The 25,695-nt window shown below is 36.7% G+C and overlaps 1 protein-coding gene and 1 long non-coding RNA gene across 6 annotated transcripts in view; one reads left to right on the forward strand and one right to left on the reverse strand.

The window, feature by feature from the left end:
- CR1 (complement C3b/C4b receptor 1 (Knops blood group)) overlaps positions 1 to 25,695 on the reverse strand; it is a 235,393-nt gene that overhangs the window by 132,951 nt on the left and 76,747 nt on the right. For 4 of the 5 annotated variants that reach the window (XM_050781586.1, XM_050781567.1, XM_050781577.1 and 1 more), the window contains exons 26-31: positions 24,621 to 24,800; positions 23,410 to 23,509; positions 4,970 to 5,055; positions 2,415 to 2,813; positions 263 to 439; positions 77 to 179 (exon numbers count right to left, since the gene is read on the reverse strand). In XM_050781586.1, coding sequence (XP_050637543.1) covers positions 77 to 179; positions 263 to 439; positions 2,415 to 2,813; positions 4,970 to 5,055; positions 23,410 to 23,509; positions 24,621 to 24,800 — 1,045 coding nt within the window. Of the gene's footprint in view, positions 1 to 76; positions 180 to 262; positions 440 to 1,423; positions 1,595 to 2,414; positions 2,814 to 4,969; positions 5,056 to 23,409; positions 23,510 to 24,620; positions 24,801 to 25,695 lie in introns of those variants that run through there. The other variant, XM_050781596.1, reaches the window with a different exon arrangement.
- On the forward strand, positions 7,057 to 13,871 carry LOC126949212 (uncharacterized). Its single transcript, XR_007723626.1, has 3 exons — positions 7,057 to 7,168; positions 8,681 to 8,764; positions 13,547 to 13,871. It is a non-coding gene; the product is annotated as an uncharacterized LOC126949212 (long non-coding RNA).

Genomic DNA, 25,695 nt, shown 5'->3' on the forward strand with positions numbered 1-25,695 from the left:
GTTTGGATTAACCCCTGAACTCACAGAAGTGATTCTCCACACTGAGTCCTTGGTCTCAACCCTGGGTCATACTCACCCTTCATCGCAAACAAAGGACACCTTTGCTCCAAGCTGGAGATTGAGTGGAAACAGCACACGGCCATGAGGGAGTTGTCCCAGGAATTCATCACAGGATTTCACTAGAAGAAAAAAATAAAACAACAGGAGTAAGACCTCCATGTGAGGGGGAAACAGCAATCTGGAAGCCAGAGAGTCAAGGCACCTGTACATATGGGGGCTTCAGGGCTCCAGTCTCCCTGGGGCGTGCAATGCAGAGACGCAGCCCCTCTGAGGTCATAGCCGGGCTCACAGCTGTAGAACACTTCCTGCCCAGGTGAAAATTTGTCCTGATGGCTTGGAGTATGCTCACCATGCAGGATTTCTGGAGGTGGCTGACACACTGTGGAAAGGACAGTTCCAGAGCACTTGTTAATTATGGGGGAATTTCCTTTGCTACATCTTAAGCTAGCCTGAGAGCTTAAAAATCGTCATTGCAGAGGGCAGCTATTAAAAGAGAAGATTGGTAGTTCAGTAGCTGCACGTCACTAACAAGGAAACCAAGGATACCAAGCAGAACTGTGACTAGAATCAAAGTCTCTCCAACACCTTGTCTGTGTTTTTTTTTCTACTGAAACATGTTCCGAAGACTACAAGGCAGCATATTCCTCTTGCTTTCAACTACTGGTTATGGAGCACAGAGTCGTGAGTGTTGGTGGCTTGGCCGCTCTTCCATTTCCTACAGAGGCAATCCCTCAAGCTCACGCGTAAGGCAGCAGCAAGGGGTACTGTTGCCAAGGTCTCATCTAACAGACACCTTCACCTAGTCTTCATTTTCCTCACTCCCTGTCCCTCTTTCAGCCAGCACAAGGCTGAACTGTTAGCTTCCTTTCTGTCCCTGTGACCAATTCTAATTCTTCCCACTCTGTGTTAAGCCAGTCATTTCAGCTAAGAAAAGAGGAGGCATCAAGAACAAAGTCATGGGGGCAGGGGGTGAGGGTAGGGAGGGGAGGTGGGGACAGTTAATGGGTACAAAAAAAAAAGAAGAAAGAATGAATATGACGTAGTATTTGATAGCGTGACAGGGTGACTGTAGTTAGTAATAACTTAATCATAGGTTTAAAAATGAAAGAGTGTAATTGGATTTTTTGTAACACAAAAGATAAATGCTTAAGGGCATGGATACCTCATTCTCCATGATTATTTTACATTGCATGCCTGTATCAAAACATTTCATGTACCCCATAAATATATACACCTACTATGTACCCACAAAAATTAAAGATTAATAAATTAAAAATAAACAAAAAGAACAATCCCCCCTCAAAGAAAAAAAAAGCTACAGACATTTTAGTGATAGAATCTATTGCTTAGACCATATTTTAACCTAAATATTGGCTGCCTCCATGCACAGGACAATTGGTGTGTTCTCAGGGCATCAAAATGCAGGCATGGTGGCCCAGGCCTGAAATCCCAGTACTTTGGGAGGCTGAGGCAGGAGGATTGTTTGAAGACAGGGGCTCAAGATCAGCCTGGGCAACATAGCAAGACTCTGTCTCTAAAAATAAACAAAAATTAGCCAGATGTGGTAGTGTGTACCTGGAGTTCCAGCTACCTGTGAGACTGAGGCAGGGGTCTTACTTGAGCCCAGGAGTTAGAGGCTTCAGTGAACTATGATTGTACAATTGTACTCCAGCCTGGGCAACAGAGTGAGACCCTGTCTCAAACAAACAAACAAACAAACAAACAAAACAATCAACAAACCTCCAAGAATGAATTTGAGCCTCAATCTGAACCATATATAATTATATATCAAGTATATATATGTGTATATATATTTGTTTGTATTTGAGTGAAACACTTTTTCTGAGCTTCAGTCTTTTCAGTTATAATGTGAAAGAGTTGAAGTCCAAGGCCTTTTTGATTTGATGCTCTCATTTTGGTCCTCATGGCTCACTTGCCTACTGCCCCACTCCAGGGATAGAGATATGATCACCACTATTACTCATTATTGTTCATTAGACATTCCACTGTACATGATCATTAGGCTCTGGAGTCAGAGCTTTGGAAAAGTTCTTTAATATCACTAAGACTCAGTTCTCTCAAAGTAAAATGGGGATACCAATAGTAGCTACCTCATATATTCACTGTAAATGGTAAATTTAAAAATGCATATAAAATATGTCTACTATAGATGAGAGAACAAGCCATTACTTTGAGACAAGTATTAACAGAGATAACAGACAGTGAAGCTACTATAATGCTTAAAGTGTTTATGCCAATTTCATACTCCTTACACACTTCTTCCTTAATTTCAGCAACTCCTATCATCTATATATACCCTCACACCCAGCAAAGTATTGATGGCTCACACTCACCCCTGGAGCAGTGTGGCAGCTTGGGCCCCCATCTGTCGTTGGTCTGGCACTGCACAGTGTGGGACCCTACCATGACAAAGCCGGGCTGACATCTAAATCTCACGATCTCATTGAGGGAAAAGAAACTCCTATTTCCTGGTACTCTAATTCCGTTTTCAACTTCTGGAGCTGTGCATTTATTAGTAGAAATACATCGAGGGGGAGGGCTGCTCCAAACACCAACTTGATCATCTTTGCTGGTGCAATATATTGACCGTTCTCCCACGAGCTCAAACAGCTGTTCTCCATCTGGTCCAGTGTGGCACTGGTAAGTTACCACTGTTCCACTGTGAAAAGATGTTCTGTTGTTGCTGTAGAAGTCTCCATTGGATATGGTTGGAGGTGGCTTACAAGATATGACTGAGAGAAGGAAGAGTGTGGTAAAACAGCTTATTTTTTTAATAATGAATTATTTTACTATGAATTTAAATACCAAATGCAAATAATCCAATAATTTTCTAAATGGAATTACAATACTGTTATTTTCTTAAAATATTTGCTAATAATCAGACATTTTTACCTAGTTGAAATTTAGGTGTGTATGATACTGGTTCTGCTCGTAGTTAAGTATTTCACCAAAAAAACATGTATTTTTTGGTTTACATATTTATAATTTTAAGTGGATAATACATGTGATTTTATCACAGATTGTTAAGGTACTTATCTACTGCTGGACATTTTCTCCTATAGGTTATTAAAGTAACCTCTTTGCAGGTTAAATATACCACTTCTGGCATTATTTATCAAGAAAAAGAGAGCAAAGGAAATACAAAAGATAAGGCATGAAAAATGAAATAATGGCAGATGTAGGGGCAATAAAATGATAAATGAACACTGTGTTCTGTCATAAGATAATAGTATTCACATATTGGCTAAGTGACTACACACACATACACACATAACTAGTGTTGACTCAATTAAATGATTACTGACCTATAAATGTAGAAGTGTAAATTTTTTTTTTAGAAGAATGATTAAATACTTTATTGAATATACAAACTTTGGAATATAATGCTCCCATTAAAAACCATTTTTCAAAGAATATTTAATGTCATGGAAAGATTTTTTTTTGCATTCCTTTCTTTTTTTATGTTTTCAAGGTTTTATTATTATTACTATTATTATTACACTTTAAGTTCTAGGGTACATGTGCACAATGTGCAGTTTCATTACAAAAGGTGCCATGCCTAGAAAACTTCGTATAGTAAACTGATAATTCTTTGATAATTTGAATTATTTCATAGAATTGCAAGTTCTTGGCAGGTATGGGAGGCACCTTGTATATATTCTCATTCATTTAGTCTTTAAAAGTCAATGTTAATTTAGCGGGGAGGAATATTAGTGAATACAATGAACACATTCATTGGAGGAAATTTTAAAAATATGGACAAAAAGAAAGAAGAAAATGAAAATGGTTCAAAGATAACTATTTGTAACAATTTAATTATATCCTCTTAGATACTTATGTGGATACATGCATATGTGTGGATGGATGTGTTTTCTATACTACCATATTTGGTGGCTGAATAATAATCAGTCATGTAGCTTCACAGATATGCTCTTCCCACTTGGATGAGGCATCTCAACCTTTAATTCCTCATGGTGCACTTTTTTACATTTCTTAAAAACTTATAGCCATTAAAATACACCTTATTTTTTCTACTAGCTATTTTCAAACCATGCTGAACATTTAGGTTGTTTAACATTTTCCACTATCCCAAATATTATTGCATTGAGTATCTCTGGACCAAAATTATGGGACTATTTCATGATTATTTTCTTGGGCTAAATTCTGGGAAACGGAATTGTGTGTCAGAGGGTGTTTACTTTCAGGCTTTTGTTTATATTGGCCATTAGCTTTCTGGAAATCTGTGCCTACTTTTGCTGCCATCAATTCTGTGTGTGATGCTGATTTCTTCACAGCTATAACACTTTGCCAATTTGCAATCATTCTTTCATGTTTTTAAAGTTTTGGAGATTCATTTAAAAGTATCTTATGGGAAAAATGGAGGGTCAGCTAATCAAGAACAAATACGACTAAAGACATGAGCCTAAAAGAATTGAAGGAGGATTAGAACTCAAAATGACCAGAGGATTAGGGAAATTGCTAAGAACTGTAAGAAGAGTTCTTTTTATTATTTGGATTAGAATAACAAGAAAATGAGTAGCCTACTTTGTGGAACTGTAACCTGATAGATAGTAAGAGTTGGCAAAGACAGATCTAATTTTGTCTAATGCCTTTAAAATGTACTCATTAAGGACAATACTCTCTATACTGGAAAGGTTTACTATTGTAATAGGAAAGTAGAGCTATTTTGCCTGGGTTCAACCCCACAGTTTCAGATAAATCACCTTTTAAGATAAAGAAAAGCCAGGAAGACCATGAAGCATCTGACTCCTATTTTCAACTATCTGAGAGACTACTTCGTGCAAGAAGGATTCGATTTATTCTTCATACTCCAGGGGCAAGTCAGGATCACATAGAGGAATTTGTGGAGAAAAGTATTTCAACTTACTCTCACAAATAGGTGCCTCCTTATCCCACGTGACATTATTGCCTGAGACGAGACAAGTAGTAGATGGGGAACCAATGAGTCGAAACCTAAAGCAAAGGATAAAAAATGATTGTACTCTACACATATTTCCCATTTAACTCACCATTTAGAAAATAATAGCAGGTAGACACTAAATATTACAGGACAGATTACACCATGGCAGACCTCGGAAGGAAGAAACCCCATCTCCATCTGCAAATTAGTCCTTTCTTTTTAAGGACAAGCTTACATTTTGACCTCTCCAATTCATTTTTATTCCTAATCACTCACAACTCAATGAGATATTTCCCTTTTTCTTCATGGGACATTTTTGTATTTAAGTCATTCAGAAAGCTTGCAGTTATTTTATCCATGTGTACTTCCAGCAAAGAAATGACAAGCTCCTGGATTAAGTAGGGAAAATGTCTTACTGAAATACATAACACTATAGCACCTAGCTTAGAGACTTTCAAGCTTTGGGTGCTCAGATAGTCTCTTGCATAAAGGAAAGAAAAATGGATTTACTCAGAAGAGTCAGTAAATGAGAGCCAGAGGAGACAGCTAAACACTCCTACACTTGAAATGTAAAAGGCAGGGATACTCACCCACTTTGCCATAAAACTGTCTAGAGCAGGCCACAAAATGTAGAACATTTTGTCTTTTAAAAAATTTATTAGGTATCCATAATATTAACTGTGAACAATGTCACAAAGAATCCTGAGCAAAGCTATTCATGTGTTCTGGTGTACAGCAGGGCTAAACTTGACCAAGTAAAAATTAAAGGGTAAAATGGAATGCCATATAACGATGAGGCAGTAACCGCAAGAGTTAAGAACTTTTCCTCTTGATTATGCAAGAAATATGATCAGGGCAGTAACCATTTGTAGCAAAGACTATGGTGCCATCCCCAGTATCCACTTTCCTCTCCTTCATTAGTAATGGAACCCTCTACTTTTAACTGGGCCATTGGCCACCTGCAATAAAGGTTTCACTTCTCATCTTTCCTTACAGCCAGGCACAGCCATGTTACTAACTTCTGGCCAGAGGATGTAAGCGGAGTGTCTTGTGCAACTTCTGGGAAGTGTCTTTAAAGGAATTGGCCTTCCCTTCTTCCCTGTGTCCTCTATACTGGCTGGAATTTGGACCACGAGATAAGATGGAGTCTCATTTTGAGGAGGTCAGAGTAGCAAAATGGAAGGAACCCAGGTTTCTGTGGATTATGGAGTCATTGTATAAATGCTGGACTGCCTACTTTCGTGATTTTTAACCTGAGAGAGAAGTAAACTACTATCTGTGTTTGAGATCCTGTTATTTTATTTCTTCTGTCTTTTACAGCTGGAATTCCTAACTGATATACCAGCTCTTCCCAAAACAGTGACAGAAAGCTAAAGGGAACCATGTGACTATGGCAATAGTAGTCAATGTTTTTGTAGACACAGTGAGTCTCTTTTACATTTTAGGTAGTGATTGAATTTTACTTATTGCTAGCCTGTTTAATATAGGCTGTGGTGTAAAAACTTTTCAAGTGTGCCAAGAAAAAAAATCTTAAAAACTGCTGCAAATAAACAAGTTGAGAACCACTGGAGTATGGAAAGAACAGGAAAATCCTGTTATTACCTGTGTTTTCCTCTGCCTGTCTCCTATCATACATTTAAAAGTTGTCTAAGAGCACAGGATCATGGGTGTCCTCTGACTTTTGGTCTCCTAGAGGTTGTTTTGGGTGTGCTTGCTAAGCTAGAGCTTAACGTAACTAAGCTAGAACATTGGAGCCAAAATGTGAAGCAGGTTCCAGCCTACGTATGGCTGCAAAAACACAGTGATTTTTTTTTTAATTTGATGTTATTTTTATGAACAAATAATAATTGCATATATTTATAGGGTAAAATGTGGTGTTTTGATATATGTTTCTGTTGCAAATGATTAAATTAAGCTAATTAACATGTCCATCACCTCACACATACTTCTTTGTGTCTGTGTGTGTGTGTATGTGTGTGTGTGGTGAGAATATTTAAAATCTACTCTTTTAGTAATATTTTTTTCTTTTCTTTCTTTTATTTTTGATAGGGTCTGGCTCTGTCACCCAGGCTGGAGTGCAGTGATGTGATCTTGGCTCACCGCAACCCTTGCCTCCCGGGTGCAAACCATTCTCCCACCTTAGCCTCCCAGTAGCTGGGACTACAGGTATGTGCTGCCACACCCGGCTAATTTTTGTATTTTTTGGTAGAGACAGGGTTTTGCCATTTTGCCCAGGCTAATTTCTAACTTCTAGGCTTAAGCAATTCGGATGCCTCTGCCTCCCAAAGTGCTACAGGCATGAGACACTGTGCCCGGCCGGCAATTTTGAAATACACATTATTATTAACTGTAGTCATCACACTGTGGAATAGATCTCTGAAACTTACTCCTTCTGTCTAACTCAAACTCTGTGCCCTTTGACCAAATCTCAGCTCCCCAGCTCTTCGTGCCTGGTAACCACCTTTCTACTCTCTACTTCTCTGAGTTCAACTGTTTTAGATTTCACATGTAAGTAAGATCATGTGATATTAGTTCTTCTGTGCCTAGCTTATTTTGGAAGGTATTTTATGGCACAAAAACAGAAGGGATGTTAAAATGCATTTAAAATGCAAAATAATTGAAATGATGCAGGAATAGAGACACAGATCCCTAGAGCAAAGTGGGGGAAAACCCAAGAAATAGATACAAGTTTTTGTAAGAAATTTGCAGTGATAAAGATGGAATTTCAAGACACGGAAAACTGAATTATTCATTCATAGGACAAATATCTGAAAAGCTAAGCTAGATCTCTGCCTCATGACATGTGTATCAAAGATTAAATGTCAAAAATAAAACAATAAAAGAACTGGGTGATTTAGGCAAATGCTACTATGAACAACATTGATAAAATTGAATAATTACAAATAAACCTTTCTACATACAAATCCAAAGACAAACCACAGAGGAAAAATAATAAAAACAACTCTTATACATCAATTAGAAAAAGGTGAACAACCAAGTAGAAAAATGGTAAAGAATTATGAACAAATAATTTACAAAGGAAAAATAGAAATAGTCAAATTAACATATGAAAAGTTTAGCTTCACTTATAACATGATAAATACACTTTAAAATGCAAATAAAATGCCATTTTTGCCTATTAGATTGGCAAATTGACAAAACCTAGTAGTAATATAAACTCAAAGAAAGAGTCACTGTTGTGACTCACTCCACAGGTCATGATCAAAGTTTAGTGGAGGGCACTTTGGCAATATGTACTGAAAGGCTTAAAACCGTGCATAGCCTTTTACCCAAATCTGCAAATCTTGTCTCTTGTGTCGATGTGAAGATCTGAATCCTTAAGCTGTCTTTGAAGTCAGTGAAGTCCTCCCCTCATTTCTTTTCATGTGTACAGGATCGTGCATTGTAGTGTTTTTGCTAACAGCTGAAATGTGAAACCACTTTAATTCCAGATATTAAGGACTTTGTTAGGTAGGTTATGGACTATCCAAGTAATAACCAATATACAACCACTAAAAATGGTGTTGTAGAGTAATATATAATAATTAGAATAATTATACAATATCATTCATAAGTATTAAAGACGGCTATAAAACCATGTACAATGTGAGTCGTTTGGTTTAAAATATATCTATATATAAAGATTTAAAGCGGTTAAATTTTTATTCATCCTTTCAGGAAAAAAACTGCATTTGTTTGAGAAACTACTTGAAGAAAAAGTGGGGACTATATGCAGACAGAACAATTCTGTTAAATACAGAGGTAAGGTATTTATTATTCCAGACAGGGAGTCCTAGGGAAAGAGCCTAGGCTTCAATAGAAGGATTTTACAGGCATGGGACATCAGGTCAGGAAAAATTACAGCATAATGACACTACAACGTATGTGTGCCTTAAAATACCTTCCAAAATAAGCTAGGCACAGAACTAATACCACATGATCTTTCTTACATGTGAAATCTAAAACAGTTGAATTCATAGAAGTAGAGAGTAGAAAGGTGGTTACCAGGCACTGAGAGGTGGGTATCGAACCCACCTCTGGTCTGGTGTCAAACACCCTTCTTGTTATTATCTCAGAATATTCTTTTGGTGGGTCTCATGACATTTACAGACATCTTGTCAAATTAAAAAAAGAATGTCATTGGAACTGATAGGAATTACATTAAATTTGCATACTAATTCAGGGATAGTTAACATCACCACAACATTAAATCTTTTAAATAAAATGTTATATCCTCCATTTCTTCAAGTATTTTTTTATGTCCCCCTCTTTTAAATCTTCTGCTTATAAGTCCTATATATTTCTTGTTAAATTTCTTTCTGGATGATTTTGTTTCTGTTGTGAATGATATTTTTACTGCTTATATTCTATTTGGTTGTTACCTATATAAAGGAAGTAATTAATTTATAAGTATTTATTTTTTGCTAGATATCTCACTACTATTTCTAATTAGTTCTAATAACCTTTCAAACAATTCCTTCGGGTTTTCAGGTAAACAACCATCAGTTAATAATAAATTTACTTTCTCTCTCTCTCTAGCTATATCCATATGTATATCTCTCTAAATATAGGGGGCTGTCATTTTACTGGTTTGAATTTCCACAACTACTTTGAATAACAGGAAGGGTGCCGAGTGCTCTTTTCCTTTGACCTTTAATTACATTCAAGCATGCTTTTAGATTTTAACCATTCATTATGTTTTTTGGCATTAGAGATTATATTTATATGACATTTAAGAAAAGTTATACTCTTTAATATTGTAAGTTTGTGGATTTCCTAATTTGGAACCATTTCTGGAATAACCCTACTTGTTCAGCTTGCATAATTCTTTTAATATTGTTTTTATTTAATATTCAAATTAAGATGTTTAGCATTTATATTAGCAAATGAGCCAGAGATATATTTTATTTTAATTTCATTTGTAATCTTTGGCAAAGTTTAATATGACTATAATTTTATTTCTGTGTTCCATATCAGTTTAAATAATATCAATACTTGGATTATCTATTTCTTGAAGCTTAAAAAGAGTTACAAAACTGGGCCATTGTCTTTTTTTGAAGGTGCTTCTTTGTGGTGGTTTTAAATATGTACACAAATTATTTTATACATGTCCCTTCAAGTGATGGAGCCCATTTCCTCTCTTTTTGAATGTGGGCTGTGCTTCGTGACTTGATTCTAATGAATAGAATAAAGTGGAAAAGATAGTGTGCAACTTCAGAGGCTAATCACAAAAAGCACTGCAATGTTTTCCTCTCTTTTTGAGATGCTCATTCTGGGAGATGCCAGTTGTCCTTTGGAGATGCCCACGTAGTGAGGAACTGAAGTGCCCGGCAGTCCAAGCCAAGAACAAAAGATGCCACCAAGAGATTAAAAAGACAACCCACAGAATGATAGAAAATATATGAAAATCCTATCTGATAAGAGTTTAATACTTAGAACATATAAAGGACTCCTGTAACTCAGTAACAATGAAACAAACAACCCAATTAGGAAGTGGGCAAAGGATGAGAATAGACATTTTTCCAAAAAAGACATACAAATGGCCAGTAAACACACGAAAAGATGCTCCACATCATTAGTCATTAGGGAAATGCAAATCAAACTGACTTCAGTCCCTTTTAAGGTGGTATAATAATTATTTTTTTAAAACCAGAAAATAACAAGTGTTGGTGAGGATATAGAGAAATTGGAACATTTGTGCATTGCTGATGGGGATGTAAAATGGTACAGCAGCTGCGGAAAATAGTCTGACAATTCTCCAAAAAGTTAAACAGAATTACCATATCCCCCAGCAATTCCACTTCTGGGTATATACCTAAAAGAATTGAAAATAGGGACTCAAACAGATATGGATTTATCGACAATTCTGCCCATTTTAAAGTACACCTGGTAAATTGTATTTTTCTTCTGACATGGTACATTTCATGGATATTTTAAATTTTATTAGAATAGAGAAGATATAATATTTTTATCAAGTATTAAATCTCTTCAATATCAACAGGGTTATGTTTTCTTTCTCATTCACATGTATTTGTAGAATTGTTATTTTGTGAAATTACAATTGACCCAGTCTGTTTGTTTTATAATTGGTCACTTTAAAGAATCTGCTTTTAGATTTCTTTATTATTTCTATGATTTCTTTTTTCCTTATGCATTACTTTATTAATTCCTTAGTCCAGCAGCCTTTTACATGTTTTTAATAATTTAAAAATTGTTAAGCAAAATGTTTTCTTCATTTATGTGAATTTTTTCCTGTCAAATAACAAAAAGGATTGAAAAATTCCTCTGAGGACAGTTTTGGCATCAGCACCCCAGAATTTTTATGAGTAATATATGTTTCAGCATTCTTAATGAAGAAGCTAAATAATGTAAGGCTTACCATTCTAGGCTGTTGAAGCTGACTGGCAATATTCTAATTCTAACCTCAACCTGCCATATGAATTTCGACAAATTAGTTAACCTGTCTGTCTCAGTTTTCTCTTCTATACAATGAGGAATATGCATGATATCCCATTCAAAGGGTATTTTAAAGACTAAGTAAACCAATTCATGTAAAGGACTTAGAAGAATGCTTGAGGCACATGCACTCAGTGATCATTAGCGATTGTTATTCTCCAGGTAATCTGCAATGGCTGTTTTTAAATTTCGCTTTGATCAAGATCTAAGGTACTCTGTTTTCTAAAACTTTGAATTTTTAATGTATTATTTTCTCATTAATTCCTAGTTTTTGGTGTATTGTGATGAGAAAATATAGCCATTTTGATATCTTTTATGTGCAAATTTATTGAGGTGTACTCTGTGGAGTTATCTCAACTTTTATAAATGGTTTTTATAACTATGATAAAGGTTTCAAAGTTGAACACACAAGATTCAAAGCAGCTTATTCCTCAACATATGATTTTTTGTACACTTATTTGCCCAATCTGAAGTTTTCAACTATTATTATTTTGCTGATTTGTCTTTTTATTTATTTTAGAAAATCCTCTGACTTTGCGTAATAACAAGAATTGAAGAAAAATAATGCTCTCAATCCCTTCATCTAACCAGAGATTCTCACCCTATGGCTTACAGGCCAAATATGTTCTATAGCCCGTATTTGTAAATGAAGCTTTATCAAAATACAATCACACATTCATTTGTCTAGGGCTACTTTTCCACTGCAATGGCAGAACTGAGTAATTGCAATAGATATGGCATGGTCTGCAAAATTGAAAATTTTACTATCTGGCTCTTACAAAAAATGTTGCCATCTCTTGCTCAAAACAATCTATGTTTCATTTGTCCAGGTTAACATCTACTCCTTAGTTATATGCTTAAGTTGCACTTATTTTCAGAAATTTAACAACATGATTTTATAGCCTATATATTCACTTATAATACCATGTTTATTTTGTCATTCCCACCTCCATCTCAGGTGGTTCTGATTTTTCCAAACCCAATCAAACACACATATGTATCTCCTCCAAATTTGTCATTATGATATCTCCTCCAAATTTGTCATTATTTTTCCAAATTGAGAACAAACTCTGTATGCTTATTGGCAAATTATTTTTTTCTATTAACATCACAACATGGTCACCCATTCAAACCCTAAACAGAGATCTAATTAAGTCTTCTTGATTGCTGCAAAATAGTTCATAGTAGATGTCTTATGATTTATTCAACCTACTGCTAATAGAAGGATGTCAGGATTGTTTGCTCTTTTTGCTTATATAAACAATATTGCAATAAAGAACCTATTGTAATTAATACTCCTTTTCCTAGGAGTAGGATTAGTAGCTAAGAAGATATCTATGCTTTCCTCGTTTGTGGATAGTGTAAGATTTTTTTTTTTGAAAGCTGCAGCAATTCACATTCCAACGAGCCACTATAAGAAGGTTCCTTTTCCTCAAATTCCTATTTACCTCTACTTCCCTCTTTTAAACTTTTATTAATGTGACCGTGAAAACATGAGATATCGTTGCTTTAATTTGCATTTCCCCAAACCATAGTGAAGTTGAGCTTTTTTGCTTAAGTATTTATTTTAGCCATTTATTTAGGCCATTTTTATGTTTCCTTTTGTGAATTGACTGTGCATATTGTTTACTCATTTTTATATCGGGTTGTCTATTGCTTATCTATTGTTGTGTACTCTTAATTTTCTCTCAGTTTTACCTAATACAAATTTCCCTGCAGTCCATTTTCTGTTAACATATGTCATATTTTTGCACACTAGAATTTTAATTCTCCCGTATGTCACTGTGTTGATACATAGATCTAATGGCCAATCTGGTTGGGAAGGTGACCATCCTCTTTCTCCCTGAGTGCTCCTTTCCTAGCCAGCCAGATGATCCAAGTTAACCCTGGCTAACTCCAAGATGCTGTGTGTTTGGTCAGAGAAGACCTCCTTTCCAGTGGTGGGAGATAGTTCTTTAGCTAAGACTACATGTGTTACAGAGCTCTGCCTTTGAAACAGCTGAATGAGCTCTTCTATATATCAGTATTTGTTTGATGTATTTCAACATGTTAGTTAGCGCTCTCTTGTTCAAAATTTCTTGTCTTCAGGCCAGGTGCGGTGGCTCCCGCCTGTAATCCCAGCACTTTGGGAGGCCGAGGCAGGTGGATCACGAGGTCAAGAGATCGAGACCATCCTGGCCAATATGGTGAAACCGCGTCTCTACTACAAATACAAAAATTAGCTCGGCACGGTGGTGCACGCCTGTAGTCCCAGCTACTCAGCAGGCTGAGGCAAGATAATAGCTTGAACCCTAGGTGGAGGTTGCAGTGAACCGAGATGGTGCCACTGCACTCCAGCCTGGTGACAGAGCGAGACTCCATCTCAAAAAAAAAAAAAAAAAAAAGTTCTTGTCTTTATGGTGCACTGGACCAAGTATCAATATCTTAAACAAAAATTTTAAATCGTATTTGATACGTTTTAATTTAAATTCTTACTTTTCTTATACTGTTTCTCTTTTTTTCTTTCTTAATGTCACATAATATATTTTAAATTTTTTTGTCTTTCTTATTGTTGTAAAAGAGATATAAAATAAAATTTGCCATTAAAACCATTTTAAGGGTATGATTCGTGGCATCAATGACATTCACAACGTTATACAACAATTATCACTGTTTAGTTCCATAAATTTTCACCATCCCAATGAGAAACTGGATGTATTGAGCAGTACCTCCTTATTCTCCCCTTCCACTGGTTATCTCTAATCTATTTGTGATCCAATAAATTTTCTTATTTTTGGCACTTCATAAAAGGGGAATACAGTATTTATCCTTTTGTGTCTGGCTTATTTCACTTAGCATAATGTTTTTAAAGTTTATGCATCTTGTAGCATGTATCAGAACTCTATTCTTTGTATAGCTGAAGAATATTCCATGGAATGTATAAGCTCCATTTCGTTTATCCATTCATCTGCTCATAGATTACTTGGGTTGTTTCTACCTTTTGGCTATTCTGAACAAAGCTGCTACGGACATTGGTAGTTGAGCATCTGCTTCAGTCCTTGTTTTCAATTTCTTTAGATATATGCCTAGGAGTAGAATTGATGGTCATATGGTAATTCTATGTTTAACTTTTTGAGGAATCACCAAACTGTTTTCCACAGTGCTGCACCATTTTACATTTCCACCAGCAATGTATAAGGGTTCTAATTTCTCCACATCCTCGCCAATACCTTTTATTTCCTGTTTTTTTTTAAAAAATTATAACCATCCTAATAGGTACAAAGTCAGGTTGATTTGCACTTCCCTAATGACTAATGATGTTGAACATCTTTTTATGTGTTTATCGGCATTTGTATATTTCCCTTGGAGACATGTCTATCACATCATTTGCTCATTTTCAATTACCGAGTTTTCAGTGCACAGGTCTTGTGCCTCCTTGATTAAATTTATTCCTAAGTATTTTATTCTTTCTGATGCTACTGTAAATAGAATTTTGACCATACTTAGAAGGCTTTGTCTTTCTAAAGGGGGAATCGGAATCATTCACATTTACTATTATAACAGACAAGTTTGATCTTATAGTGTTCTTTCATTTTTGTTTATTTAACAATTCTATGGGCTGGAACTCAGCACTGTACAAAACAAACTCCATTCTTGCTCTGCTAAATGGAGTTTTTTTTGGTAATATATAATATTGTTTTTTTATAATATAAAATATTGTTATATTTAAATGTTGTATATCATGTAAATAAAATTTATATCAATATTTTTATTGATATAAAATAATAGATTTTATCACTACAGCTAGGAAGTTAGGAATGAAGAAAAACTATAATAAACTTACACTATGTAGAGGATACATATTCTTGACATAAAAATAAGAGAAAATGGTACTTTACACCAGTATACAATCAAAATGTTAAAAATCAGATTTATATAATATTTATTTATATCAAATTTATTATTTTTATAATACAGATGAATTTTATGTTATATATATTATATATATATTTATAAAACCTTCTCCCTGTTCTTTGTACCATACTTGCAATAGCCTTTTCCTATCTTTGCTTGAAGGCCTTCAAGCCCTAGTTCTCAAACTTTTTTGGTCTCAAGAATTCTTTGCACTCTTAAACATTTTTATTATTGTTATTACTATTAATATTATTATTTTTTGAGACAGAGTTTCACTCTTGTTGCCCAGGCTGGAGTGCAGTGGCACAGTCTTGGCTCACCGCAACCTCCGCCTCCCAGGTTCAAGTGATTCTCCTGCCTCAGCCTCCCAAGTAGCTGGGATTAGAGGCATGCACCACCACGCCTGGCTAATTTTGTATTTTTAGTAGAGACAGAGTTTCCCCATGTTGGCCAGGCTGGTCTCGAACTCCGGACCTCAGGTGATCTGCCCGCCTCGGCCTCCCAAAGTGCTGGGATTACAGGCATGAGCCACCGCGCCCGCCCACTTTAAAAATTGTTAATGACCTCAAAGTGGTTTTACCATTGGAGCTTATATCTGTTAATATTTATTATATTAGAAAAACTGAGGCATTAAAACACATTTTTTAATTCACTTCAACATAATAATACTGGTTTCCCAAAACAGACAGAAAGCTTGCTAGCTCTTGTTTCTCTAACCCCTCTTTTGTTTTATGGACCAAGTTGTTTCACCCTTCTGATTATCTTTTAAAATTTGATTTTTAACATATATATTTCGATTTTATACTGGTGTGAAGTACCATTTTCTCTTTATTTTTTATGTCAAGAATATGTGTCCCCCACATATTAAAATTTATGATGGTTTTTGTTACTTGATCTCTAACTTCCTAAAGTGATAAAATCTATTTTTTATAACAAGTTTCTTCTTTTCATATTACACGAATTATCTTTCAAGAATTAGTCCTGCTTTGATATTTTATTTCCATATTAAATAAAACAGTTTTAGTGACCCCATTTAACTGATTTTGTGCCCCATTAATATTTCTTTGATACAACACCATTTGGAATTTTGATTTCTTCTTCAAAAATAAGACTCCCACAGCTTTGTGGGAGTTTTTCGTTTTGTAGGCAGTGTATCTAATTGGTATATGTTTGGGGTTCCTGCTTATTTAAGATGATGCATCTGTGCCTTGCAGATGAATGGCAGCTTGGCTGAGTACAGAAATTGTATTGTACAACATTTCCTCTCAAACACTAACTTCTACTACTTAGTGTTACAGAACAGAAGCTTGGTGTTAATATGAATTTCTTGTTTTCTGTTTATATCTGGAGAGTGGCAGTATTTTGTTTTTATATCTGGATGGCATAATTTTCTCCATGTAGGGCCAGGACCCATTATTGTTAATCTTGGTTTGTTTATTAAGCCTTCAAGGATCAATTTAATATTTTTCTTTCTAGCCTGAGAAATTATCTTCCATTATGTGCTAATTAATGCTTCTACTCATTCTGCTTTCTTTTATTTCTTTTCTGGAATTTCTGTATTATATCCCTGTGTGTTTGTGTGTATATGTGTGTCGTTTCAAGTCTGGTCCTTGATGAATTCTGGAGAATTCAATCTTGTCTTCATGATCCCTTTGGTGTTTTTTTTTTTCTGGCGGTAGAGGGCAGGCTCCAATCTACCAGTCACCACTCCTTTTCAGACGCCCATGTTTTTCATTCACATCTCAACTTTTCTGATATCAGATAATTACATCTTATAAATGCCTCTTATAGTTTCATCAATTCTATGTTACAAACACATATGAGAGGTTTCTAAAGATTGTCCCCTGTTTATTGGAGTAAACTGTTGTGCAGATGAATATTTCTCAGATCTCTTAGGTTGATTTCTTTTATTTTCAATTGCTTTATCTTGCCTTAGATATGGTGATATTTTGTTTTGCTTACATAGGGAAATCTATGTTCATTCACAATGGGAGGTGAGAAGAGGTTGGTCAAGGGGTTGTGTGAAAAGCAGTTTAAATCATCCAGGCTCAGACAGTCAGAAAGGATGAATACTGGTACTCACTCTAGTGATAGAATAGAATGAGGTTGATAACAAGGGGCACTTAGTTATTGCAGTAAAATTTAATGTATATCATGTTTTCCCTCTCTGAATTTATCATGGCAACCAAAAATGAGTACACAGTCTTTTTTTATTATTATACTTTAAATTCTGGGATACATGTGCAGGACGTGCAGATGTGCTACGTAGGTATACACATGCCATGGTGGTTTGCTGCACCCATCAACCCGTCATCTATATTAGCTATTTCTCCTAATGCTATCCCTCCCCTAGACTCCTACCCCCTGACAGGCCCCAGTGTGTGATGTTCCCCTCCCTGAGTCCATGTGTTCTCATTGTTCTCATAAACTCCCACTTATGAATGAGAACATGCGGTGCTTGGTTTTCTGTTCCTGTTTTAGTTTGCTGAGAATGATGGTTTCCAGCTTCATCCATGTCCCTGCAAAGGACATGAACTCATCCTTTTTTATGGCTGCATAGTATTTCATGGTGTACATGTGCCACATTTTCCTTATCCAGTCTATCATTGATGGGCATTTGGGTTGGTTCCAAGTCTTTGCTATTGTGAATAGTGCTGCAATAAACATACGTGTGCATGTGTCTTTATAGAAGGATGATTTACAATCCTTTGGGTATATACTCAGTAATGGGATTGCTAGATCAAATGATATTTCTGGTCCTAGATCCCTAAGGAATCACCACACTCATCCACAATGGCTGAACGAATTTACACTCCCACCAACAGTGTAAAAGCATTTCTGTTTCTCCACATCCTCTCCAGCATCTGTTGTTTCCTGACTTTTTAATGATCACCACTCTAACTGGCATGAGATGGTATCTCAATGTGGTTTTCATTTGCGTTTCTCTAATAACCAGTGATGATGAGCTTTTTTTCATGTTTGTTGGATGCATAAATGTCTTCTTTTGAGAAGTGTTTGTTCACATCCTTTGCTCACTTTTTGTGGGGTTGTTTTTTCTTGTAAATTTGTTTAAGTTCTTTGTAGATTCTGAATATTAGTCCTTTGTCAGATGGATGGATTGCAAAAATTTTCTCCCATCTTGTAGGTTGCCTGTTCACTCTGATGATAGTTCCTTTTGCTGTGCAGAAGCTCTTTAGTTTAATTAGATCCCATTTGTCAATTTTGGCTTTTGTTGCCATTGCTTTTGGTGTTTTAGTCATGAAGACTTTGCCCATGCCTATGTCCTGAATGGTATTGCCTAGGTTTTCTTCTAGGGTTTGTATGGTTTTAGATCTAACATTTAAGTCTTTAATCCATCTTGAGTTAATTTTTGTATAAGGTGTAAAGGAAGGGGTCCAACTTCAGTTTTCTGCATATGGCTAGCCGGTTTTCCCAATACCATTTATTAAATAGGGAATCCTTTCCCCATTGCTTGTTTTTGTCAGGTTTGTCAAAGACTAGATGATTGTAGATGTGTGGTTGTATTGTAGATGTTATTTCTGAGGCCTCTGTTCTGTTCCACTAGTCTATATTATCTGTATTGGTACCAGTACGATGCTGTTTTGGTTACTGTAGTCTTGTAGTATAGTTTGAAGTCAGGTAGCATGATGCCTCCAACTTTGCTCTTTTTGCTTAGGATTGTCTTGGCTATGCGGGCTCTTTCTTGGTTCCATATGAACTTTAAAGTCGTTTTGTTTGTTTGTTTGTTTGTTTGTTTTTCTAATTCTGTGAAGAAAGCCATTGGTAGTTTGACGGGGGTAGCATTGAATTTATAAATTACCTTGGGCAGTATGGCCATTTTCACGATATTGATTATTTCTATCCATGTTCATGAAATGTTTTCCATTTGTTTGTGTCCTCTCTTACTTCCTTGAGCAGTGGTTTGTAGCTCTACTTGAAGACGTCCTTCATATCCCTTGTAAGTTGTATTCCAAGGTATTTTATTCTCTTTGCAGGAATTGCGAGTGGGAGTTCACTCATGATTTGGCTCTCTGTTTGTCTATTATTGGTGTATAGGAGTGCTTGTGATTTTTGCATTGATTTTGTATCCTGAGACTACTGAGGTTGCTATCAGATTAAGGAGATTTTAGGCTGAGACAATGGGGTTTTCTAAATATATAATCATGTCATATACAAACAGAGACAATTTGACTTCCTCTCTTCCTATTTGAATACCCTTTATTTCTTTCTCTCGCCTGATTGCCCTGGCCAGAACTTCCAATACTATGTTGAATAGGAGTGGTGTGAGAGGGCATCCTTGTCTTGTGCCGGTTTTCAAAGGGCATGCTTCCAGCTTTTGCCCATTCAGTATGATATTGGTGTGGGTTTGTTATAAATAGCTCTTATTATTCTGAGATACATTCCATCAACGCCTAGTTTATTCAGAGTTTTTAACATGAAGGGCTGTTGAATTTTATTGAAGCCCTTCTCTGCATCTATTGAGATGATCATGTGGTTTTTATCATTGGTTCTGTTTATGTGCTGGATTACATTTATTGATTTGCATATGTTGAACCAGCCTTGCATCGCAGGGATGAAGCCAACTTGATCATGGTGGATAAGCTTTTTGATGTGCTGCTGGATTCAGTTTGCCAGTATTTTATTGAGGACTTTTTTGCATCAATGTTCATCAGGGATATTGGCCAGAAATTTTCCTTTTTTGTTGTGTCTCTGCCATGTTTTGGTATCAGGATGATGCTGGCCTCATAAAATGAGTTAGGGAGGAGTCCCTCTTTTTCTATTGTTTGGAATAGTTTAGAAGGAAGGTACCAGCTCCTCTTTGTACCTCTGGTAGAATTTGACTGTGAATCCATCTGTTCCAGGGCTTTTTTTGGTTGGTAGGCTATTAATTACTGCCTCAATTTCAGAACTTGTTTTTGGCCTATTCAGGGATTCGACTTCTTCTGTTTTAGTTTTGGGAGGGTGTATGTGTCCAGGAATTTATCCATTTCTTCTAGATTTTCTAGTTTATTTGCACAGAGGTGTTTATAGTATCCTCTGATGGTAGTTTGTATTTCTGTAAGATCAGTGGTGATATCCCCTTTATCATCTTTTATTGTGTCTGTTTGATTCTTCTCTCTTTTCTTCTTTATTAGTCTGGCTAGTGGTCTATTTTGTTAATCTTTTCAAAAAACCAGCTCCTGGATTCATTGATTTTTTGAAGTTTTTTTCGTGTCTCTATCTTCCTCAGTTCTGCTCTCATCTTAGTTATTTCTTGTCTTTTGCTAGCTTTTGAATTTGTTTGCTTTTGCTTCTCTAGTTCTTTAATTGTGATGTTAGGGTGTCGATTTTAGATCTTTTCTGCTTTCTCCTGTGGCCATTTAGTGCTATAAATTTCCCTGTACACACTGCTTTAGCTGTGTCCCAGGGATTCTGGTGTAGTGTGTCTTTGTTCTCATCAGTTTCAAAGAACTTACTTATTTCTGCCTTAATTTCATTATTTAGCCAGTAGTCATTCAGAGAAGTTGTTCAGTTTCCATGTAGTTGTGTGGTTTTGAGTGAGTTTCTTAATGCTGAGTTCTAATTTGATTGCACCGTGGTCTGAAAGACTGTTTGTTATGATTTCCATTCTTTTGCATTTTGAGGGTGCTTTACTTCCAATTATGTGGTCGATTTTAGAATAAGTGCTATGTAGTGCTGAGAAGAATGTATATTCTGCTGATTTGGGTGGAGAGTTCTATAGATGTCTATTAGGTCTGCTTGGTCCAGAGGTGATTCAAGTCCTGAATATCCTTGTTAATCTGCTGTCTTGTTGATCTCTCTAATATTGACAGTGGGGTGTTAAAGTCTCCCACTATTATTGTGTGGGAATCTAAGTCTCTTTGTACGTCTTTAAGAACTTGCTTTATGAATCTGGGTGCTCCTGTATTGGGTGCATATATATGTAGGATAGTTAGCTCTTCTTGTTGCATTGATCCCTTTACCATTATGTAATGCCCTTGTCTCTTTTGATCTTTGTTGGTGTAAAGTATGTTTTATCAGAGTCTAGGATTGTAACCCCTGCTTTTATTTGCTTTCCATTTGCCTGGTAGATCTTCCTCCATCCCTTTACTTTGCGCCTGTGTGTGTCTTTGCACATGAGATGGGTCTCCTGAATACAGCACACCAATGGGTCTTGACTCTTTATCCAATTTGCCAGTCAGTGTCTTTTAATTGGGGGCATTTAGCCAATTTACATTTAATGTTAGCATTGCTATGTGTAAATTTGATTCTGTCATTATGATGCTAACTTGTTATTTTTCCCGTTAGTTGATGTGGTTTCTTCATATTGTTGATGGTCTTTACAATTTGGTATGTTTTCGCAGTGGCTGGTACCAGTTATTCCTTTCCATGTTTAGTGTTCCCTTCAGGAGCTCTTGTAAGGCAGGTCTGGTGGTGACAAAATCCCTCAGCATTTGCTTGTCTGTAAAGGATTTTATTTCTCCTTCACTTATGAAGCTTAGTTTGGCTGGATATGAAATTCTGGGTTGAAAATTCTTTTCTTTAAGAATGTTAAGTATTAGCCGCCACTCTCTTCTGGCTTATAGGGTTTCTGCAGAGAGATTCACTGTTAGTCTGATGGGCTTCCCTTTGTGGGTTACCTGACCTTCCTCTCTGGCTGCCTTTAACATTTTTTCCTTCATTTCAACCTTGGTGAATCTGACGATTATGTGTCTTGGGGTTGCTCTTCTCAAGGAGTATCTTTGTGGTGTTCTCTGTATTTCCTGAATTTGAATGCTGGCCTGTCTTGCTAGGTTGGGGAAGTTCTCCTGGATAATATCTTGAAGAGTGTTTTCCCACTTGGTTCCATTCTCTCCAGCACTTTCAGGTACACCAATCAAACGTAGATTTGGTCTTTTCACATAGTCCCATATTTCTTGGAGGCTTTGTTCATTCCTTTTCATTCTTTTTGGTCTTCATGCTTTATTTCATTAAGTTGATCTTCAATCTCTGATATCCTTTGTTTCACTTGATCAATTTGGCTATTGATACTTGTGTATGCTTCATAAAGTTCTTGTGTTGTGTTTTTAGCTCAATCAGGTCCTTTATGTTCTTCTCTAAACTGGTTATTCTAGTTAGAAATTCCTCTAACATGTTTTTCAAGGCTCTTGCTTCCTTGCATTGGGTTAGAACATGCTCCTTTTGCTTGAAGGAGTTTGTGATTACCCACCTTCTGAAGCCTACTTCTGTCAATTTGTCAAACTCATTCTCCATCCAGTTTTGTTCCCTTGCTAGCAAGGAGTTGGGATCCTTTGGAGGAGAAGAGGCATTCTGGTTTTGGGAATTTTCAGCCTTTTTGTGCTGGTTTTTCCTCATCTTCGTGGATTAATCTATCTTTAGTCTTAGATGTTGGTGACCTTTGTATGGGGTTTTCATGTGGACGTCCTTTTTGTTGATGTTAATGCTCTTCCTTTATGTTTCTTAGCTTTTCTTCTAACAGTCAGGCCCCTCTGCTGCAGGTCTACTGGAGTTTGCTGGAGGTCCACTCCAGGGTCTTTAAAAGCCCCTTCTCAGTTGAGGCAATGGCTTCTGGTGTGGCTACTTGTCCCAAGGAGAAGTCAAGAACAAGAACCCCATAGTGTTCTCCTCTTTGTGTGCACTTTGATGCATTATCTTCCAGAGCTTCTGTTACAATTAAGATTTACCCTCCCAAACCCTGCTTCAGAGTCCTCCAACTCAACGGTAGTACCTACCGATCTCAGTTAAGGAGGTTCACATGGTTCAACTACCTTTTTTCCTTTCACTTATTTGTAAGCTGCTCCTTTTCATCCAATGAATGCCTGACCAGGTTTCACATGTACCGTCTTTGACAGGAACATGGTGCCCTCACCTGGTTTACAATACAATACATATTGTTCCTTCTTTTTTGTATTCCTTTGATAATATGCTATGTCCAAGGTATCATCTCCATCTAGAAGTCCTATTGCTTGCTTTTAAAGTAAAGGTAGCAATAGTTTAGTTTGTCTATCTGAGACTAGATCCAAAGTTGACTCTGCTGTTCTGGAACTCATATTCAAGAGATGGTATTCTCAACTCACCCTTCATTACAAGAATAATTAACTGTTGATCCAAACTGGGTATCTGTGTTTATATGCACCATTCCATTGAAGGGTTCTGGAGGAGTTCCACATGATTTTCCTAGGGGGAAGAAGCAGAATTTGGGATTAAGTGTAGAGTTCAACTTACCTTTGTTTGTAAGGTTCAAACTGGAGTGTGGCATACTAAACAGCATATACAGTTCCAATTGTTTAATGGAATTGACTGCTTTGAAGAAACTTGGCAGACAACTTCAGAACCATGCAGCTACAGAACACCACTTTCAAAAAGACTACCTTACATCTCCCAATAAAAGTTATGTATGGGCTCACGCTTGTAATCCTAGCACTTTGGGGGGCCAAGGCAGGCAGATCTCCTGAGGTCAGGAGTTCAAGACAAGTCTGGCCAACATGGCAAAACTCCATCTCTACTAAAAAATACAAAAATTAGCTGGGCGTGGGGATGGGTGCCTGTAATCCCAGCTACTCAGGAGACTGAGGCAGGGAGACTTGCTTGAACCCAGGAGGTTGCAGTGAGCCAAGATCGCACCACACTCCGGCCTGGGTGACAGAGTGAGGCTCCATCTCAGAAAAAACAAACAAACAACAACAACAACAAAAAACACAACAACAGAAACAAAACAAAAAACAAAACAAAACAAGTCATTTATGGCTAAAGTGTTGTACTGTCATTCCACCAGCCAAAATCAAAGGCCTCAAAATTTGAGATGTCTCCCCTATTTTTAGTTAGCCAAGCACAGTTCACTGTAACCCACATAAATTTCTTTTGTATCCCTGTTTCATTCATTTCATGGTTTCAGCCATCAAGGATGATCTACAGTGAATATAAATTTTCTCTCTAATTCTTTTGTGAGAGCCATTCTCATGAAATGAGCATCTAGTCAAGGTTCAGGAACTCTGAGCAATAAAAAGGGGTGATGCACAAGACCACCCTTTATCAAAATACTTTGGGCAAATATAGACATCTTGCCTCCAAAATTTGAGCAAATTGAATCAAATCCCACACTGTTTTTACTGTTGTTGTTTGTAGAGATGGGGTTTGGGCAACCCCAGGCTGGTTGCAAGCTCCTGAGCTCAAGCTGTCTGCCAGCTTTGGCCTCCCAAAGTGCTGGGATTACAGGCATGAGCCACCAAGCCTGGTCCCATCTATGCCTTAAGAGACATGAAGTAGTTCCCAGGGAGGGGTTACTTACGTCTACAGTTGTCTTCAACACTTGACCAGACCAAGTTTTCTAGGCAGGAGATAGAGAACATTCTCCCAAAATACCCAGGATGGCATTCATAATTCAAAGATGTCCCGACTGGAAACTCAAAGTCATTAATTGGGATTGTAGGACTGGCAAATGGAAACTGCTCTGGGGTTTTACAGTGACCTGGAGAACAAAACCACAGGAATATCAAGGTTAGCAGAGAGACTTCCACCCTACCTCCTGTTTCTCTCCAATTAAGCTGATAGGTGGATCACAGAAACAGACTTACAAAAATAGCAAAAGATTTTCTTCTCTTTGATATTACCTTGGCATAAACTTTTCAATGGCATCTACTCAGTGGAATTTTTTTTTTTTTTTTTTTTTTTTTTTACTATTTGGAAGATCACTCAGCTTTCTGATCTTTCTTCCCTTATTTCACCAAAACAAGAACTCCAGCTTGTAGTTTCATATGTCAGGCCTCCTGTCGGAGTGCCTATATCCTCAGTTAACCGCTCAAATGCTCATGTATTTGTGCTAATTCACTCATGAGTAGCAAGACATATTTTATTATCTCTCTCCATCTACTCCATTCTCAGGGTGCCCAGCATAAACTGCCTCTCTGGCCTTTCATAGCAGATACCCGTTGTAGTGAGTTGAATTATGTTCTCCCAAAAGATATCTCTACCTAAAACCTCAGAATAGAAACTTATTTGTAATAATGGTTTTTCAGATAGAATTAAGGTTAGCATCTTGAGATTAGATCATCTTTTACTTAGAGTGGGCCCTAAATCCAATGACTGGTGTCCCTATCAGGGAAAAAGTGGAGGGATTTGAAATATAGAGACACAGGGGAAAAGGCTATGATGGAGGCAGGGATTGGAATGATGCATCCACAAACCAAGGAATACCAAGGAATTCCAGGAACCAGCAGGAGCTGGAAGAAGTAAGGAATTGGTTATTTTCTAGAGCCTTAGAAGATGGGAAAATACCCCTGCCAACATCTCAATTTCAGACTTCTAGCCTACAAAACTGTGAAATAGTAAGTTTCTTCTGTTTTAAGCCACCTAGTTTGTGGTAA

The sequence above is a fragment of the Macaca thibetana genome, chromosome 1, assembly GCF_024542745.1.
Source record: "Macaca thibetana thibetana isolate TM-01 chromosome 1, ASM2454274v1, whole genome shotgun sequence".
NCBI classification, from domain to species: domain Eukaryota; kingdom Metazoa; phylum Chordata; class Mammalia; order Primates; family Cercopithecidae; genus Macaca; species Macaca thibetana.